This window comes from Blennius ocellaris (assembly GCF_963422515.1).
Source record: "Blennius ocellaris genome assembly, chromosome: 2".
NCBI classification, from domain to species: Eukaryota; Metazoa; Chordata; class Actinopteri; order Blenniiformes; family Blenniidae; genus Blennius; species Blennius ocellaris.
The window spans coordinates 24,891,301-24,912,030 of NC_137651.1; the positions used below are offsets into that span (position 1 = coordinate 24,891,301).

The 20,730-nt window shown below is 43.1% G+C and overlaps 1 protein-coding gene across 1 annotated transcript; it reads left to right on the plus strand.

The window, feature by feature from the left end:
- Window positions 1-2,934: 2,934 nt before the first annotated feature.
- LOC308135948 (uncharacterized protein) lies at window positions 2,935-16,382 on the plus strand. Its single transcript, XM_080504119.1, has 11 exons — window positions 2,935-3,123; window positions 5,864-5,985; window positions 7,964-7,988; window positions 8,112-8,158; window positions 8,275-8,419; window positions 8,508-8,799; window positions 9,320-9,425; window positions 9,721-9,867; window positions 11,915-11,975; window positions 12,154-12,319; window positions 14,320-16,382. Exons 1-11 carry the CDS (start codon window positions 3,018-3,020, stop codon window positions 14,342-14,344), a joined length of 1,242 nt encoding a protein of 413 aa, XP_080360245.1. The 5' UTR covers window positions 2,935-3,017; the 3' UTR covers window positions 14,345-16,382.
- The last annotated feature ends 4,348 nt before the right edge of the window (window positions 16,383-20,730 follow it).

Below are 20,730 nucleotides of genomic sequence, written 5' to 3' on the forward strand. Positions count from 1 at the left end.
GAAGATGAGGAGGAGGAAGATGAGGAGGATGAGGAGGAAAAGGAGGAAGATGATGAGGATGAGGAGGAGGAAGGGGAGGAAGATGAGGATGAAGAGGAGGAAGAGGAGGAGAAGGAGGAAGATGATGAGGATGAGGAGGAGTAAGGGGAGGAAGATGAGGAGGAAGAGGAGGAGGAAGATGAAGAGGAGGAGGATTGCATGTTGGTGCAGGGACCTTGCACTGGGGAATTTTGAGTGTCGTCATAAAGTTCCACCCTGGGAGGCGTATTCAAAAAGTGGCTCCAAGCATCGTTGTTGCACAGACAGACACACAAAGTGTTGTGGTCGTTTGAAAGGGTTGCCGTGGAAACGGCACTCGGAGGAGCTGACGGGCCGAGGGCCATGAAGACGTGAACGTTTTCCGGAGGAGAGTGGAAGGGAGGAAGCAGCTCCTGTTTGCTCCCGTCCATCATCAGCATAACTTGATTGCGTGTGAATATCGAGCCGCTGAGGCGGGAGCAGCTCGGCTCTCAAAGGCGTCACACTTCCATAAATAACTTCAGGCGCCGCCGCGGATGTTTTGAATTTCGAAAAGGCGTTCAGGTGCAGGTTTAGCCAGATCCGTGTGTCGGCAGAACATCAATCCTGCCTCTCAAGTTTGTTTTTACAGTGCGTGTAATTATCTGCTCCACCACTAATGAACCGGTACTGTATACTCTCTAGTATTACTCTTTACTGCAGCTTGAAGCTTAAAGGCACCAGATTATCAAACAATAAAATAAATGCATGAAACTCAGTGTTAAAATGAGCAACATGGGCTCTCGTTCACTAGAGACTGAAATGAGAACTGGGGTTCAACTCTCTGCGTGAAAAAAATGACGTGATCAGAGGATCTGAACAATGTCGGGAGTGAAGAAGTACAAACCTTCTGGATCTACTGTGGTTCTACTGTGGTTCCATTCAGCAGTACCAGCAGAACATCATAAACTGCCCCGGTCCATAAAAAAAAGAAACAAACAATAATTAATATGGAATACCGGGCGTGTACCAGATCGCACAATTGACGACACACAATGTGATTAATAACACCTGGAAATGTTTGCATTGTTTACCAGTTCAGCAGCTTCTATTTATAAGATTGTTACCGTGTCATCTGTTCTCCTTCTAAAGCGCTCACTCTTTTGTTTTGATGCAAACTCAACAATTCAATCAACCCTAACCCTAACCCTACCTAAATCAACTAAATCAACCAAATCAACTAAATCAACTAAATCAACTAAATCAACCAAAACAACCAAATTGATGAAATCAGCCAAATCAACTAAATCAACCAAAACAACCAAATTGATGAAATCAGCCAAATCAACTAAATCAACCAAAACAACCAAATTGATAAAATCAGCCAAATCAACTAAATCAACCAAATCGACTAAATTGACTAAATCGACCAAATCAACTACATCCACTAAACCAACTAAACCAACTAAACCAGCTAAACCAACTAAACCAGGTACCAGGCAGGAGTCCTATCCACTCCACCAATAGACCTTAACCTAATGCACCAATCAGATTCAATTGAACTCGACTGTCCTGCTCTTCTGGTTGTCCATGGTTCCCGTCGATCAGATGAACTGACTGAACCTCGTACTGTGATGTAATGAAGACACTCGATGACTTCGCCTCCAGATATGTAGGGGCAGAGATTTGAAATGTTGAGATCAGGTGTCTGACGACTGTGTACTTGGACTGACACAGTCCTTTGTGTACTCGTCCATTCTGGATGAACTGTCGTCTCTTGACCCAGATTAGGGAACCAGAAGGGACTGGGATGTGTCTGTAATGTAACGTGTTCAAAGCCCTGTCATTTTGCGATGGAAAATCAAACTCAGTGTGTTTGTACATCAAAGAAGAGGTACTTCACCCATCAGTACTCGCTGTGTATGATGAATGATGGGAAGAGTATCGGTGGTGAAAACAATGCATGGATGTCCAAGTCCAAGTTGTGTGATACTACTCAGGATAGGGTACCACAGTAGTCTGGTAGGTAGTCAGGTACTGGTACAGGTACTCTGGCCCAGAAGCATCCTTACAGTACTTTATATTTTGCACTACCACATGCCAGGGGGAGGAGCTTGAGAGGATCCCAGCTGTTCAGTACTTTATATTTTGTACTACCACATACCGGGGGGTGGGGGACCTGTCTGGAGGCTGCAGCTGTTTCACAGCAGGGGTCCTCCTCCAATGAAAACAAGTACCAACAGGTCTGATTATGTTCACGTTAAGCGTGGGCCTGAATCTGTCAGTATCAAATACGAAACGTAGTAAAGCTGAAATACTGCAGTATACCGCAATAACGTCAAGTGAAGGGATCAGGATGTATGCCAACGATCTCGCTAAAGGGTTGAAATCAAGATTATTTTCTCAGATTATATCAGATTGAAGTAGTTTTCATCACTGTGAGGAATCGTCATGAGTAATGCAGGACTCCAGACTCAGGACTCAGACTCAGGATTCAGACTCAGGATTCCGGACTCAGGACCCAGGACTCAGGACTCAGGCTCAGACTCAGGACTCTTGACTCTTGACTCTTGACTCTGGACTCTGGACTCTGGACTCTGGACTCTGGACTCTGGACTCTGGACTCAGGACGCAGGACTTAGGACTCAGAATCAGGACTCAGACTCTGGACTCAAGATTCAGGACTCAAGCTCAGACTCAGACTCAGACACAGTGGGACTCATTCATATTCCACCACAAGTGAAGCACAGATTTCAGCCACTGAAAATGCTCCTGCTCTGCTTCCCACCCTGGAGCTTACATCCTGGTCACAGTGAGCAGGTGGGCGTGGCCGCCCGGGCCTCTGACCTTCCCGGTGGGCGGGGCCTCTGCTCAGGTATACAGTGGCACGTGACCTCACGGGAGAGCAGCAGACACGTTCAAGGAGACAGAGGAGAGAGACGGGATTCCCGCAGCAGCTGACCCGGACAAAAGTCACTGCTTCAGGTATTTGTCCCGCCTGTTCGTCCCTGGAAGACACGATGAGGCGGCCGGACAGAGCACACGGGCCCGCGGAGCCTCCTCTCCCGGACCCCGGCTCACCTGGGCCAGGTGGGACCGTCGGGAACAGCGGAGCGCGGACAAAAGGTGAGACTTCAAACTTAGAAATGTGTTTTCATACCTGTGTGAGAGAAAATGTTGAGTTCGGAGGTTTAAAATCTCCCTGAACCTTTTAGAAAACAACAAAAATAAATGCATAAAAAGTAGTTCAGAGACAGTTTTATTCACATGTGTATTAAAAATGCATGTCTGTCATTGAAGTTGGAACTGTTAATATTAATCATGAGGCATGTCTACATATTTAGATCAAAACGTTATAAAATATTTTAGCCATTTGTTCTTGAAGTCAGTTCCATGGAGCCGAGTCACCTGAAGTCTGTGCACTGCCTTGTAAACGAATGTGAACCTGATTTCAACACAAAAGCCTCCAGGTTACATATCTGGTGTGTTTTGTGACATTTTACTGCTGAAATCCATCAAAACCCACCTGTGATATGTCATAACGGAATAATGATTCTCTTGAGAGATATGCAAGTTAATATACATAATAATGTACATTTTTCTGTCTTGACTGGTTATTTGTCAATGAAACAAATTTTAATTAATCTTAATCCCATATTTAAATCACATGTGGATATTAATGGTGACTAACCCCCACAAGTTATCTGTGTCAACCTTCAGGTGGTTTTGTAATGCTTGCATTAAGTTGAATGTTATCAATCTTGACCTGTTTCTTTGTGTCTTATAATGAGAAGGTGTTTGTCCCACAAACAACAGATTATCCCCCAAAACCTAAATCTATGTAAATATCTCGTACCTCTTCATGCTACATTAAAATATAGTGCATGACATTTGAGGAGAGTTAACAATCATGTTAGTATCTGATTAAAGTGCTTGTCAATTGATGCGGAGACAGTTTAGTGACGTCTGGTTGTGATCATCCTTTTCATAATGCAAGTTGTGACACAGAAAACTTTTAAACACGAGAACTGACTGAGATATTAATGTCATAAATCACTCAGTTTGGGTGAGTTCCATGCAGGTATTTATGCAAAGAAAACACATATTTTCTTCTGAGTTCTCCCATTTGCATGAGAGCAAAGTTGTCATATTGAATTATTTGACTTAATTACTTTAAAGACATATAAATGACTTTAACACAATTGGGGATAATGTTGGCTGACAAATCCCAAGTTTAGATGTAAGAATCTGTAAAACAATGAATAAATGTTGAAGGTCAGAGATAGATAATGAGCTGAATTACAACTGACGACTTCAGGTTGTTAATCCGGTTTACTGGGCTTAAGAAAACTGCAAATAAAGCCTCCTACAAAATGAATTGTTATTGAAAAGGAAATGGTTGCATAAAGGTGTTGAGTGAGTAGGTTACACAACTATCTGAATTATTTTGCTCTACTTTTCCCCTCCTGGTGTTTTTACATGTAAAAAGATCAAATAATGTAATGCAACAATTTATGGTAACAAAATGAGTAGTTCCAACTTTACTTTATATTTTGTGAGTAAAAACAATACATTTATTAATTTATCTATATAATTAATCCTAAAAAAGTAATATTTTTGAATATCAAAGAGCTCAATAAGCAAAATAACAAACGTCATTACTACATTATCAAAAGAAAATTGGACAAATTTAAATTATTCGATTTTTTGTTTTTGTTTTATTTTACACGTAACAAAGTTTGTACATTTAAAAAGCTCGAGCACACATTTAGAAATGCTTCAAAAACAGGAGGTATTTCTCAGAAGAAAATTATTTAAAATTTTCAATTGAATTAAACTCAGAATTCTTTGAAATAAACATCAAATGTTGGCTGATGAGGTTATTTTTATATTGTTTTATTCCACATTTAATAAATGTACATGTCCAAAGAGTCAAACTCAAATGATTATTTCTTGAGAAAGAATGATGAAAACAAAAAAGGTGATCAAATGATTGCTAAAGACACTATTTAAAATCTTTATCACAGGTTTCTCGCTCAGATTATAACTATTTTCTTTAGGTTTCAGTCTATTTATATGTTCCTTTGAGTCAAATGAACTCAGATATCAATGTTTAGAAATATATGGTGGCATAAAAACCACAAGACAAGCTTTTTGAACAATATTTCACACAACAAAAATATCTGTATCGTCAATAAATCTCTCGCTGGATGTCCCAGAAAAAGCTTTTATTGTTCAGTTCTATCATTATTTACAGATTGTTTTTTTTTTTTTACTAATAATGATTAGTTTGCAAGAATCAAGAAAAAATAGGCAACATTGTTCAAGTTAAAGTGAGCCTGAACTTTTCAGCTTCAAACGATTCTTTAGATTTTATGTCAGATTTTCAGAGTTTTAAATCTGGGCAGTCGAACCGTCTCCTGCATCCGGCTCCAGTCCGGCTCCAGTCCGGCTCCAGTCCGGCTCCAGTCCGGCTCTGGTCTAACTCCAGTCCGGCCTTCCCTGCACTTTTTGTGCTGTGGAAACGGGGCTTAATCGTTTGAACGAGAACATTGATGGGTTATTTTCAACATATTTCTCCAGAGTAAAGATGCGACATTCAGACTCAAGCTGAGATATTTGAGACTATAGAATAATAAATAAACGATAGCGACGAGCTTTAGCCTCAGAGCCGCGTTGTCGGTGATAAGAACATGCATGATAAACAGCTATTGGAGAAGTTTGTTTTATTTTGTTTGATTTCACTGTATTTAGCACCAGAAGGGTTCATTGGAATTGACTTGATGTTGAGATTGTTGTAACTTTCAGTAGTAATTGTTTGGTTTGAAATGAGTTTCACATATCGTCCCTCCCTCCCTCCCTCCAGGGGCCAGATGCTCCATTGTTGGAGGTAAGAAGGTCTACCTGGGCGTCCGCGTCAAGATGCCGGTGAAGGAGCTGCTGAAGAACATCCGAGTGGCCAAAGGCGTGGAGGGAGACGGGCTGAAGGTACAGCTCCACTCCCACCAGAGAAAACTGAGCTGAATAACCCAAAATGTACAAAATATTCTTAAAGCAAAGTCATGAAACTTGATTCCTCGTGACGTTCCAGGTTGTTCTCTTTTGAAAATGATCTTCAGGTTTGATGACGGTGAGAAAAAACAAAGAGAAGCTGCTTGGAAGTTGTTTTCATCGTCTCCACGTTCCTCCTCGGGTCAAACACTTAATGACTCTTCATTTTGATGTGACGGCTGTAATTAGCCGCGGATCAACACCATCCTCTGCCAGCAAACAATCCAGCCTCATGGTCTCCGCGGCCTCCTTGTCTTCGTGTTTGACTTTTGATTGACATGTCCAATGTTTGCAGCGTTGCTGCAGGCTCTGCACAGCATCTTCATTTAGAAATAATTACTCAGCTGGAAAAACTGCAGAGGATCTGCAGCAATCCGACTTCTGCGTTCACTCACTGATGACTTAGAAATGAACCGAGGTGATGTTTTATTTTATTTTTAAATAATACGATAGAACGCTCCTTTATTTTCAGCTCAATCTGCCCGAGGAACATAAATATACAGATTGAGTGACTCTGCTGCTGGTTTCTAGATAAACTAGAGCCGTTCAGAAGCAGAATGCAGGTTTTAATCCTCCTTCGTCTTTTGTGAGTGTTTGGAGGATGAAGATCCCCTGGAGAAATAGATTCCCTTTTCTCATTTCACTTGGGGAAGTGGATATATAGAATTCCTCCGCATCTTGTACGGGAAGTTCCTCCTCTCTGCTTCAGCATCAGAACGCACCAGGATGAGTCAGGCAACTAGGAACCAATCAGAGGCCTCCTTTCTAAACGTATAGACCTCATGGTATGAACTGACCAATCACGTTGCTCGTCACTGGGCATAATACGAACAGCGTAATACGTCAGTTGTGCTTTGTGAACTTGAGCCAACAATTCACTATATTGCTCTCAAAAAAAAAAAAGAAAGATGAATCCAGTCAAAATTACATGGTGATGAGTAGTAACGGACGTTATTCACATATTTTAGAGGCTTTGAGAAAAACGGGCGGTATTTTATCGTCCGTTTTTTCTGAACATCGACAGCTTGACGACTCGCCGCCTGAAGCTGTGATTCTAGTTGATAACCGACATATTTAATCATCCGTCCTATTTTATCCTAGTTTCTGTAATTTATATAAACTATTAATTACATTATGATTAAGATTAAGTATGTGTTTTCTATATTTGACAAAATATTGTCTTCTATAAACAAACACCAAAACTTAGAAAGACTTCTCGGAAGTTACTCAACATGCGTCACAGACGTAACATTAAACTTCTACCTCCTCTCTATTAAAAAAAAACAAAAAAACAACCTAATTTCAAATGTTATCGAAACATAAAAACTATGAAGTCATATTCAGAATGGCTTGTTTTGAAAAATGTATCTTTAATACAAAAAAAAGTTTTTTAAAACGAGCATAACGGTGAAACAATAAGATTAATTTAACAAACTATGCTGCTCATTGTTTTCTTTTTGTTGTTTTCATTGAAGTCTTATGATACTTCGATTTAAGTCCATACATTTAAATGCTCAAATAGCTCTTCATCCACAAAAGGGGCTAGAAGAGCCAAGGGCCAACAAATTACCGTAGTATTCTGAGCGATGTGCAAGTAAATACATGCTGAACGATCGGTTGGAAAAAGTGAAACCTGGTTAGCAGTTCGGTCTGAAGAAAAGTGTTTTTGTCTGTCAAACCTCTCTGTTAGCAGGTTCCTCCTGCGGGTTTATGTGATTTCCTCCAGCAGCCACTAAACAGGCCTTGGAGACGAATTGTTGACTCTAAATGTCCGGAATGGCCGAAACCGTGCATGTAACTGTTTTTGTGTGTTTGTATTGGCGACCTGTTGAAAGCATAAGTGGATGAATTTCACTCCGACCAAATGTAACGGGGAGGGACAGACCCTGACGCAAGTCTTCTCTTCTTTTCACAGGAGATGAGCCACAAAAAAGTAAAAGGTCAGTGAAACGGTGAAATCCAGATCTCTCTCTCTGCTCCGACACGTAAAGGTCTTAGTTTATCGACGTCTGGTGTTTACTTTGACTTCGACTTGACTCTTTTCATTTCTTTTTCTTCCACAGGCGACTTGAAACGAGTCAAAACTCGCTCAAAACGTGCAACTGTGAAGGTGAGTGTCGGAACTTTTAAGAGGGTCCAGCGAAGGCATGTTTTCTGGAACGCTCCGCGGTGGATCACGTGTTATTTGCGACGAGCGTTTAACATTCCTCACGCTCCCCCTGTCAGGCTCCGCACGCCAAGAGCCTGGAGGAGCTGGCGATCATCATCGAGGTGCTGGAGGAGGATCTGCGGACCTCCAGCTCGTACCCCTCCCCGCCACACTTCCCCCTCCCCTCCGACTCGCCCACGTCTCCTCAGCTGTCTCCAACCGGTAATTCCCACTGGAGCCTCTCCTTCAGTTTCGGGCTCCGGGTCGCTGTACGCCCCCACCCCTTCTCACGTTTTGCTTCCCCTCCAAGGAGGATACAACGACGACGACAACGACGACATAGTCCCGAGTCCCGGCTCCTACGTGACCTGCTCTCCGGCCGCCGCCGACTTCTACCAGGCGCCGTCGCCTCCGGGCTTGGCCTGGCCCGCCTTCCCGCCCCCCACGGTGGGGAACGTGGCGGAGAGCTGGGAGGCCGAGGAGGAGCGGTTCGATCCCCACAGCAGCTCGGCCTTCTTCTGGACGCAGCTGCAGCGGGAGGAGCGGCAGCTGGCCGAGGTGTCGGACGCCGCCCTGCTCACGCCCGACGAGCATCGCAGGATGTGAGTTCAGCCCCTGACCCTCGAGTGGAGTCGCACTCGTGATGGCGTTCTGTGTCCAATTGAAGATGAATGAAATGTGATTTTTTTTTTTTTTTTAGCAACAACGATACAAATCTATTGTCCAGAAATATTCAAGCACATTCAAGTCCACTTTGGTTCAATTAGAAGGAAGTATTTATGGTTTGAAGAGGTTAATTGATAGTTTATTATTCGCCTCCATAGCCGAGTGCTGCCAGAGAGAAGATTCACCAGGAAAACAAAACCTCCCTGGGCATGAAACAATTTGCTTCAGCTTCAAATAGATCCCGGTGTTTTTCTGGTGCTGCATTTGTTAGATAAACTCAAAGGAAGAACTCGTCGGTGCTCATGAATGCAAAGCGACAGCTCTGCGCTCTGTCAATAAAGAACTTTCACAGAAACTTTTCACGACCTGCCGTTAAAGCAAATATGTGCTCACATATAGCGCAAAGTTCTCCTCACTGTTTGTCAGAGTCAATATGTTTGTGCTTCCCGGTTTCAGAGCGCTGCATAAAGTAGCGTGGGTCGGAAAGAGAGCGCTGGGCTGCGCCGTCGCCAAGAGGATGGCGGCGCTTTACAGCCTGGACCTGAAAGACTCCGACGGGATGGTACGTAGAAACGTACACGAGGCACTCGGGGGGGGGGGGGGCGTTTCCACGGCAACGATTTCATGTGAAACACAACTTTTTGAGAAAGGCTCAGTTGTCCTGGAAACAAAAAAAAACAAAAAAACAACACTGTGGAAAGGCTACCCACCGCGGCTGCAGACACTATCCTCAGACAACAACAATGGCAGCTTCCAGAGTGTGAATCAATATATACGATATATGTGAATATATATATATATATATATATATATATTCAATTAATAAATAACCCCCATCCTTTCCTGTGGCCCCACAGACGGCGCTCCTCTACGCGGCAAAGCACAACCACCACCTGATGGTGGCAGATCTGATCCGTCTGGGCGCCAACGTCAACGAGACGAACAACGCCGGGAAGTCCTGCCTGCACCTCAGTGCTGAGAACGGCTACATCCGCGTCCTGGAGGTACCAGCAGCTCCCTTCCTTTTGCTGCTCCAAATTAAAAGCCTTATACAATGACACAGCTAATATATGGATTATTACAGGTCAGTGGGCTTCATGCCGCTTGATTCGACTTCTGCATGTAGATACGTGCTGTTTTGAGGCTCTGCTTCTCTAAAACTTGCCCTAAAAGTGACGTTTCTGCTCTTGATGACCTTGTTTTATGCTGCTATCTGTGGGTCTGGCACTCCAGCAGCTGACGGCTGTGAGTGATGCGTTTAGGTGCATCACGTAAAGCCGCCTGCTGGACTGAGAAGTCTTCCTCCTCAGAATCAGAATCGGCAAAAAACACCCGATAAAATTCTTTTTGAGCTAATAAAACCCTGTAATTCTCTCTCTCTCTATCGCTCTCGCTCGCTCTATTTATGTACTTTTTTTCTGACATTTTTAAATTTTGCCGGTATATGCCAGTGCACAACTGAAATTGCTAAGAATTTTGGTTTGGGAAAAGAATTACTGCATGTTGGGAAAATTTTATTAAATTCTATTGATGTCTCTTCCATACGTGTGAACCACTCAAGACAAAACCATAAACTCAAACGCAATGGAAAAAACCCACAAACCAAACAGGAAAAGTCGCACGAGAGGATTAGACAACCGACAAGTTTGTTTGCTGTTGGTTGAGGCGTCGTCACGCTGTCGCTGTGCAGCTGCAGTTTCTGCTCAGACTCACGAATCAAATTAACTCTAGACGACGATCATGATCTTGCTCGTGGTGTTATTGGCTCCGGCACAAAGAATTCCTCCTGTTCCAGCGCTTTGATCGCATGCTTGATTTGTAGGTCAGGATCCTCCACCTGCAGTGAAGACGGTGAATAAAGTGTTGGAAGCAGTGAAACGCCCCGTCAGAAACTCACACAGCCAGTTTGGTTCCTGTTGACTGCGACGACTGTTCGTCCGTCAGTGTGCTCGTTTGGATCTTTGACATTTTTATGGAGCGAGTGTTAAAACCTAATGAGCTAAGTCGTTAGTTTAGCCAATAAATCTGCACTGGGGTGATTTCGCTCAGTCCTGTGAGAAGGAGCTCACTTTAAACCCTTTTTGAATTGTTTCACAGACAGAAATGTGACGAGTAAATGTTTCTGAGCTGGAAATCTGTATTGAAAAAGATTTTGGAAAGCCTGAAGGGAAAATATGTTACGCGTTGTGTTGTCAATCTAAATTAAAATGTGTGGGGGGGGAAGCAAAAAACGGGTCAAAATCACATTAGAACATATTATAAACACATTTTAAGCAATATTTTGATAAAGATTTACTTTATAATGTTTGATGTTTCCAGTTTTCTTCATTATAATATTTCCAGATTATACATTTTACATTAAAATGCCAATTTTCACAAGATAAGTGATGATATTAAAGCATAAAGGTCAAGTCCACTTCTTTTAATATTTTTAACGCTTCGTGAATCAAAGGGACCCAAAACTTTTTGAAAGGGCCAATCGGACAAATGAACCAGAAGTGTAATTAAAGTGGCACCAAGAAGAAACCTTGGATCCTCTCCTGACCACGTCAAAGACATAAATACTCATTTCGTGCACAAACGGCTTCCTGTTAACAAAGCAGGGGTGTGAAAAAAAGAAAAGAAAACGAGTACGATCAAGTTGAAGCATCAACACTTTGTGTGGATGAAATCCAGCATTTATTGTGCACTTGATTATGAGCGTGAGACCTGAAGTTCTCTGAATGTGTCCGTCGATTCATACACTTGCCTTTGTTCCATATAAAGTGGGTGTAACTTAATTAAATATTGTATAGTGTTTGTCAGTCAAAGCCAATGCTGTTGTGCTTTATATATATATATATATATATATATATATATATATATATATATATTTTTTTTTTTTTTTTTTTTTTTTTTTTTTTTTTAAATTACTGTGCTTCATCTAGACTGGATAAGGGGATAAAATCTTCCCTGAAGATGATTCCAGATCACCGTTGACGAGTGGAGGCTGGGATCTGACAGTGAAGGAGTGTTTGATCATATTAAACAGGTGTGTATATTTTCTTGCAGGTTCTTAAGCAGGCCATGATGGACGGCGTCTACGTTGATGTGGAAGCTGCTGATAACACAGGTGAGAACTGTGACCTTTAGGCACTTTGCAGAGCTCCTTTCCCAACTGGATGCTCTTCACACCACAACGCTTCGAGTGACGGTTGTAATGAAACCACACACACGTGCATGCAGAGAAGAAGAGTTCAGGATAAACCTGCAGTTGCAAGTGAATCATGGTGTTTGTGGTGTGCCTTCAGGAATGAGCGTCCTGCAGAGCGTGGCGGTGGCTCTGAAGAACACCGTGTCGGAGCTGGAGGGCAGCACGTCGCCCAGCCACATCCGGGTCCACTCGCTGCGCCAGGAGCAGATGATGGAGACCCTGGAGTGTCTGCTGGAGATGAGCAGCTTCCTTCATTCTCCAAGGTGGGCACGGCTCATGACCGGGGTTTGGTTCAACTCAACCGTCTGGGTTCGGTTCAACTCAATCATCTGGTTTCTGTTCAGCCGTCTGGGTTCGGTTGGTTCAACTCGACCGTCTGGGTTCGGTTGGTTCAACTCGACCGTCTGGGTTCGGTTCAATTCGACCGTCTGGGTTCGGTTCAACGCAACCGTCTGGGTTCGGTTCAACTCACCCATCTGGTTTCTGTTCAGCCGTCTAGGTTCGGTTCAACACGACCGTCTGGGTTCGGTTCAACTCACCCATCTGGTTTCTGTTCAGCCGTCTGGGTTCGGTTCAACACGACCGTCTGGGTTCGGTTCAACACGACCGTCTGGGTTCGGTTCAACACGACCGTCTGGGTTCGGTTCAACTCGACCGTCTGGGTTCGGTTCAACACGACCGTCTGGGTTCGGTTCAACTCGACCGTCTGGGTTCGGTTCAACTCGACCGTCTGGGTTCGGTTCAACTCAACCGTCTGGGTTTCTACACGTGTTTAAGGCCTGTTTATAAAACACCTTTTCAAGTGAAATCGTATCATTTTTGCACTTTTGTTGAAGCAAAGTTTGAAAACATTTTGAAAACAATATTTGTTTCTATGGAAACGCTGAAAACTGTGTAGTTAGCATGTTGGGCCACAAGTGGGCGCTGTTGGTTGTTTTTGTAATGCAACCACACACACGTGCAACAGAGAACAACACGCTATGACCATTAACAATGACATTCATGTTGACAGACGAACAGGTTGGATTGTTGTTACAGGTGATTGTCGACTTCAAACTACCAAGTCCCAGGAGAATGTGGACTGGGAGCCGTGACTCTGTAGAAGCCGCCATTATTGTTATTGTCCATCTCCTTACACCTGCAAAACGACTAAAAATGACTTCAACGAATAAAATAAAAACACTGAAATGTTAAAAACAACTGCAACCAAAGGTGAAAAGAACAAAATGAGAGTTAAGACCCAAGACAGAACCTGAATCCATGAAAACGTGTTTATTTAAATGAATTTAACTTGTTGGAAGGCCGTTGTGAGTGTGGCAGTGTTCATGTGTCAATATTTTTTACCCTCCGGTTGTGATCTGGATCAGGGAAAGCACAGAAAGCACTCCCCATCCCTTTAATGACAAGACTCACTCAACATGTTTGCTTTTGAGCTTATTTGTGCAGAAGTCGAGCAATGAGGGTCAATAAGGAGCATGTGCCGTCAGTTTACACACGTGTACACATCCTCCCTGTTGAAGTTCACTTTCAAGAGTCTGTCGCTGCTCGTATTGTGACGGTTCCTGTCCATCCGTCGTCTCCACCGCTTCGTCTAACTAGTCTGCCATGGGGACACACGGAGAAACGATTATTCACTGCTTCCCTCAATTCAGAAACACCAATTCACCCGTTTAAAAAAAAAAAGTACTTCAGGTGTTTTAGTATCGTAGGTCAGTCAGACAAATATTTCGGCCCCGTGTACCCGACAATGTTGCGCGGAAACTCTTAGTTTCATTAGTTTTGTTTTGACTTGCACAGCAAACGATGTCTGTTTTGATTTATTCATTTATTTTGAACGAAGGAGCCACTAAAATTAGATGAAACGATGGAAAAGAAAAACAAATATGAATCCAATTTCAGTATAGAACACATTTAACTCATTCGAAAAGGGATAGGCAGAAGCCATGGCTTGTCGAGTCCTACCCCCATTTTCACTTCAGCAAGAAGACAGAAAAACTGTCGTTAGCATGCCAGACCACCAGTTGGCGCTGTGTGACTCGTGTCGAGAGCAATACACTGTAAAACTTACCGATGGGAGTACACTCGGGTCGTCGTCGTTCTTGTCCGTCGACTCCCTCGTCCCCTCACACGACTTGTCGTGTGAGGGGACGTTTCAGCATTTTCACTTGAAACCATGTTGGTCTTTATTGAAGTCACTCTGTATTCAAGTCTGCCGGACGTTTCCACACAATAAACCTGACTTCTTTCTGGCCTCTGTCCTCAGGGGAGCCAGGATGTCCCGCCTCTAACGGGCCCCCTAGTCGACACCGCCGCCCGGCAGGGCGTTTTGGAGACCCAACAGTAATGTTCTGAGTTGGTCCTGGCCTGATGTCTCCCGGAGGAGACCTCAACCTCCCGGTGAGCTCCAGGTCGGGCCGGTCCTGTAAAGCATCCCTTGCTCTCTGTGGGGGAAACGCCTGACTTGCACTCAGGTGTTTATCGCCCCCCCACTGAGAGACGTCGGGTGCCCATTAGCTGGTTTCTGTGAAACTTCCATTGTTTGTTATGTTGGAGTAACAAGCCGTCCTCAGTGAGTGTGAACCCAGAGACGCCTCTGGAACTACTATGGTGATAATAAAAAAAAAATAAAAGGTGTGACCATGTCTTTATTACAAAAAGACATGTCTTTATTTGTCTTAATTTACACAATCAAAACACCGTCATGTGTGTAAACTGGTCCAATGTGGCCTGTTAATAGCGACAAACGTTCCAGTCCTAAACACGGGGCGGTGTGCAATATTCATTTATCTGCTCAACCGTAAATACTGATTTACTGTGACGGGTAAAGAACAATACTCTAATTACTGTGATTAGTGTCTGATGTGTCTCACGTCAAACAGGAATTGGTCAGATCCTTCAAAGAAAAGCTTTTAACTTCTCATGCAATCAAATTCTTTCGAACTAATAAAGAAAAACTTGTATTTGGACATTTTTGGAAAAACAATCGTATTATTTTGCACCAACGAGACTTTAAATGCTGAAGAAAAAGAAAGAACAGCTTAACGAAGGTCTCTTGTTCAAACGGATGTCTGAGATTATTAAAAATTACATAATGACATTAATTACGGTGCGTCCTTGACAAATAAAAATGGAATGTCGTGATCCTTTTTCCGTTTCCTCAGTCTGCCTGAACAGACTTACTCGTCGACAGAAAAAAACCTAAATCTCTTACAATATCTCCTCGTGACTAGAACTTTCACTGGAGCCACTTTGTATTGGATTTATTGGCCGCCACTCGGCTGAATCCAGCCTGGGCTTCATTATAAGTCTAAAAATAAAGTAGAGGTAATTAAAGGATATTTTTAATAGTTTGTTTTTTAAGAAAAAACATATCTGTAATTCTTAATCTGTCCACCGGGTGTCAAATCCAATTAAAAGAAACTAAAAGGCTGCTATAAAAGTGAAATAAAGTTCCAGTTCAAGAAAAATAGACATGTCATAGATTTATCAACAAGTGAATTAAAGGTGAACATTAATTGGTTTTATTTCAGTGTAAATTAAATGGAAATTTGAAACAAACCATATTTATATCCAATCATCCAGTCCTTCACTACATAGTGAGTTGTGTTTATTTCTTCATATAAGAAAGCATAATTAAATTAAAAAATTTTTTTTTTAAATGTAATCCAAAACATTAACACCATAGAAGTTACATTCTGGATCTTGGTCTTTTGCACACGAGGACATTAAAATATTTGTAAACATGGTGACGGGAGGAAAAGTTACATTTATTGGGACTTTGGGGAGAAAATGTGTGTTTTCATGCTTTATTATCGTTTTATTTCTCATCATCTTGATAAATCGTGATGAAATAGAGTTGAGTGGAGTTCTGCCCGCTACACATTGTGCCATTCTCAGCCGCTCCAGACCAAACATGGCAGAACTTTGGTTCGCTGGTCGTCTGTCTCACCGTCCGGGACATTCTGATTCGTAACCTTGACAACCAGTGTGGTCCAGTGAGGCTCGCAGTGAACTTATATAAAGTCACACAGTGTGTAGCGGGCCTTAAATATGATGACATGAAGCTGTGTGGTAAATACGCAGCAGATTTGTGTTTTAATTTCTTTTTAAAGGTTTTGGGACAATGTGCATGTTAAAAGTATTTACTCGTGATGTAATGAGAGCATTGAGCTGCAGGGAAACTCTTTTTACCCTGGGGTTGTTCTCTCAATGTGTTTTAAATCGGCAGGTGAGTCACGGCCATTGTTTCAGAACTTATGTCACAGAAACATTCCTGCACGCCGTCTCATTTGTCCAATATAACGCTTGTGGTCATGTGACCTGTGATTCTCTAACGACTTGTATTTTATTGGTTTGTTCAATAAACTTTCATGTTTTGTCACTTTTTTTGTCTCAAGTTTATTTCTATTGATTAAAGTAGAGCCGGAAAAGTTGGGCTTTACTTTAGGTTTCATGTATTGTATAGTTCAGTTATTAAAAAGAAGAAAAAAAAACCTTAAAAAAGTTCCTGATAATCACTTTTGCCTACAGACAGTGTACACACCAAAAAAAAATCAACGGTCAGTTTTTCAGTCTACATATCAGGAATATGTTTGATTAATATAAACATATAAACATACGCATATTGAGTTTCTTGTTGTTAAATGATTCATTCTAATACATGTTGTTCAGATAATATGATTGAATGGGATTCAATCTCCTTATTATGAATAGATGGAAATGTGTGGCATGATTAAATTACATTAACTCAACAAATCATTTTTGTGTTTGTTCGCTTGTGCTAAACATAAAAAACATAAAAGATCCCAGGCTAGAAAATCCACAAAAAACATCTGTAACTCGCTTGCTAGTCCTCGGAGCAACACAAATAATAGCTCATTTTAAAGCTGAAGAAAAGCTTTACTCCCCCCCCCCCCCCCCCCCCCTCCTCCCAATAATTATCTCCTGAGGTTTTCTAGCCTGGGATCTTTAGTTTCACACAAGCAGGAGACCTCCCCAAGATGGCGGCGCTGACGACACGTCATTGGCTGCAAATGAGGCATCTAGTATTTCATATCTATGCCTCGGATCGCCAAAGCTCCCCCATAGCACCCCCAAGAAATGTGATTTTTTTTTTTTCATTGGTTTATTTCGGTATTTTTTTTGTGTGAAGATTATAATTTGTTGTCTGGTTAATTAATAAATACACCAATAAAACATTTGTTTTTTTAAACTTCACAGCGGTGTGATGTGATCCAGCCAATCGCTGCAGCGCATGCATTAACCTTTGAACTCACTACTTCCTGTCAGTACAGCGCATTTTTCCTGGTGACTTACTGAAAGTAATGACACATGGAGGCTTTTTACAAAAAAGAAAAACTGAGGGAAAACAATAATTGATGCATTTACTCTGAACCATAGCAACCGACGTATCGTTATATTCTGACGTCTCATGGTGAGTGACGATTATTGGAGTTTGAGATCCGAACTGTGACTCTTGGTTCTCTCTATGCAGTGTTTATTAATAGAATTAGATCCATTGAGGAGAACATTGTTCTCCCAGTGGAGGTTCTGGCAGCAGGAGTCAGTGTCTTTGTGTTTGAGGCCGAAATGAAAACTTGCAGTGGGTTTTGCCTCCTGCTGCTGTCGAGGCTCCATCAGTGACATTCTGCTGTTAAAGTTTACATTCAGTTGTGAGTTTGAGTGTCAGGCCTGTAAAACTTTCGTCTTTATCACTCTGGATAAATATCTTGTGTTTTGCGTCCATTAATATTGTTTTAAAGAGTGGAGTTTTTATTGTATGGGAGTGAGTGATGGTGCGGTGTGCATATTGTCAGCAATACAGTAGAAAATAAACTCGAGAGTCCTAAATTCCCCAAAACGTCACTGAAAGATGGAGGAAGTTTTGCAGATACACTCGTATTCATCGTAGTGTGACCGGAGCGTCAGACCCCAACCCTCTGCCTCATGACCAGGATCCTACCTACCATTTTTAAGCAACATTTTGCAAAAACTGCTTTTAATGCAATCAAATGAAAATCATATTTTAAAGAAACGTCTTGTCACTGGATTTTGGGATTTCCTCCAGAAGCGTTGAAATTTAAGCGTGAAGTTCCCCAAACGGACCTTGACGTGTCCAGAGAACTCATTTCCGCTAACCCTCTGACGGGATTGAAGCCATAAAGCTCATTGGCGTTCTACTGATTCTCTCGTGTGGAAATGGCGTGCAGCAATCAGCCTCTGGCAGAGTAATTATGACGGAGCGGAGCAGGAGCCAGATCCTCTCCACCCGTCAGGACCCATCACGGTGGAGGTATGAGCAGGACCTGTCCTGGCATGTTGACGACTGTTTCAGGTTCACCGAACGGAGCCGGAGCCTGACGGCGTTATACCTGGAGTGAAGACAACCAGAGCGGAACAACTGGGTCAGGCTGGAACTGACCGGGGGATTCACACAAACGTACACATGCGGCCCCAAGAAGCTGAACGTTCCTTGCAGCGGTGTTCCTCTTCAAGGCGTATTTCCAGGTCACAGTTACTAGAAAAGAGGCCAGTTGTTGGAGATGAAAGGGAGGCGATCATGTAACAGGGCTGGGCTGGCGGAGAGACTCTGTCACTGCCTGTTCGCCTCCATGTTTTAATGACAGTGAGGGACAGTTTAGTGGTTCCACCTGAGGGGAAATAGTTTGTGCTGATCCAACCGGTCCAGCCTTCAGTCTGATGAAGCTGCTGCTGGATGTAGATTCTAACCTGTTTTCATGGTGCGTGTGTGTGTGTGTGTGTAGGGGGGGGGGCATCAGGTAAAAGAGCCCCAGGCCATCAAGAGGCTAGCATTTCTCTTCTCTGCCGCTCTGAATTGGGTTTTTCCCCCTCGTGTGGATGTACCCGTAGTTGAATGTCACTCAGAAGAGACGTCTGATGTGATTCTCTGTGCACACGAATGTCTGCCACTGTACAAGAGCGTAATTTCATTACGTAAAACAACCAACGGTGCCAACGTGTGGCCTGGCATGTTGACTGCCTCGCTTCGCCGTTTCTGCTGGCTGGCGACTAAATGAGCGTCGTTCTTGAAGACGCGAGATGGAAACGCGAGAACACTGGAAGCGTTAACGTTAACAGTCAACAGGCCCTGGAATATGCAGGGCAGGGTTTGAATACCGCGACTTCAAGTCCTCCTGTTGGCTCCCACAGTCCAGAAACCTGTGATTCTGGTTCTCAGGAGACTCTGACCTGTTCCTCCACGTTAAGCTGTGTGTGATTGTTTTCACCCTCAGCAGATCATGACAGAGGGATTCCTCTCTACCTGCCAACAAGTTAACGTCTGGTGTTTGCCGGTGTCTTAATTCAGTGATTTTGTTTTTCTGCTTAATTCCACCTTCCCACAATGCCTCACTGAGCCGGTACAATAAAGGAAGGAGGTGGATTTAACACAGATTATAAGCTTAACTTGTAGTCGATGAAAGTTTTGGCTTCAAAGGAAGAAACAAAAGTCCAGTCTGATGTTTTGATTAGGAAGCAGTCAAAAAACAATGTGCGCCACCAGTCGTCCAGGTGAAATCTGAAGGAGAGCAGTGCAGGAGCAGGCAGCCTGAAGGACCTGTGTCGCCCTCTAGTGGTCACGGACAGTAAAGCGCAGGTATTTTATTTTATTTTATTTCTTATCATTTAGGACCTTCCCTGTGTTCTTTAATTACACCATCAAAGATTGTGTTCCGTGTTAAAACACAGTTATGGAGGAATCCACCCGTAGCTAAAGGTTAGTACTCGTAGGGTTAGGTCCAGGTTTGTTCAAGTTCAGGCCTTTTCCCAGCAGGTTTTTCTTTCTTTTCTTTTTTTTTTTTTTTAAAGAAATCATGATTAAGCAGAAATAAATAAGTCCAGTTTGTATTGGGTTCAGGACTGAAGTCAACAGGATGTGCAATTTGAGTAAAGGTGAGGATTACTGCTTAATTACGTCCTAATTTAACTTAATTTTGTGTGAAGTGATGAAGCTCAGTGTGAGCGCAGTTCAACATGAGCACGTTGTGTTTGTTTTTTATTTAAACATTTCACAGGAGAATACAACACGTCATGATCAGACCCGTTTGTCCAACCTGCTGCTTGAATTCTTCAGCCAATAATTGTAGGATGAAAGGTTAAACTAAGATGTAACCCCCTCGTTCTCACCAAGGAGTTCAAACAGCATCTTTACACTCCTCCTCCTCCTCCTTCTACTCTTCCTCCTCCTCCTCCTCCTCCTCCTCTTCCTCCTCATCCTTTTCCTTCTCCTTCTCCTCCTCCTCCTCATCCTCCTTTTCTACATTCAGCTGCTCATAATGAATTTAAAGCTCTCTGGCTGCTGTGCGCACGCACACACACACACACACACACACACACACACACACACACACACACACACACACACACACACACACACACACACACACACACACACACACACACACTCAGGCCTGGAACAGAGCTCCAGGCCATTTTTCCAGCGCTGAAGCTCATCCTCTGCTTGAGTCTCACTATAGTCCCTCCACACCCCCCTCCCCCTCCACCACCCCCTCCATCAGACCCTTTTCTCTGCCTCTCTTGCATCACTAACCCCCCCCAACACACCCCCCCCGCCCTCCCCTCCACCTCCACCCCCACCCCACCCCGCCTCCCTTTCCCACATCTTTCTCCCAAACTGGCAGCCTCCTGCGTCGCC

Bases quoted from the DNA above. Each gene is read 5' to 3' on its own strand.
- LOC308135948 (XM_080504119.1), top strand. From the start codon at position 3,018: ATGAGGCGGCCGGACAGAGCACACGGGCCCGCGGAGCCTCCTCTCCCG. The intron at 8,420-8,507 runs GTAATTCCCACT...TTCCCCTCCAAG, and splicing joins TCCTCAGCTGTCTCCAACCG to GAGGATACAACGACGACGAC. The intron at 11,976-12,153 runs GTGAGAACTGTG...GTGTGCCTTCAG, and splicing joins GGAAGCTGCTGATAACACAG to GAATGAGCGTCCTGCAGAGC.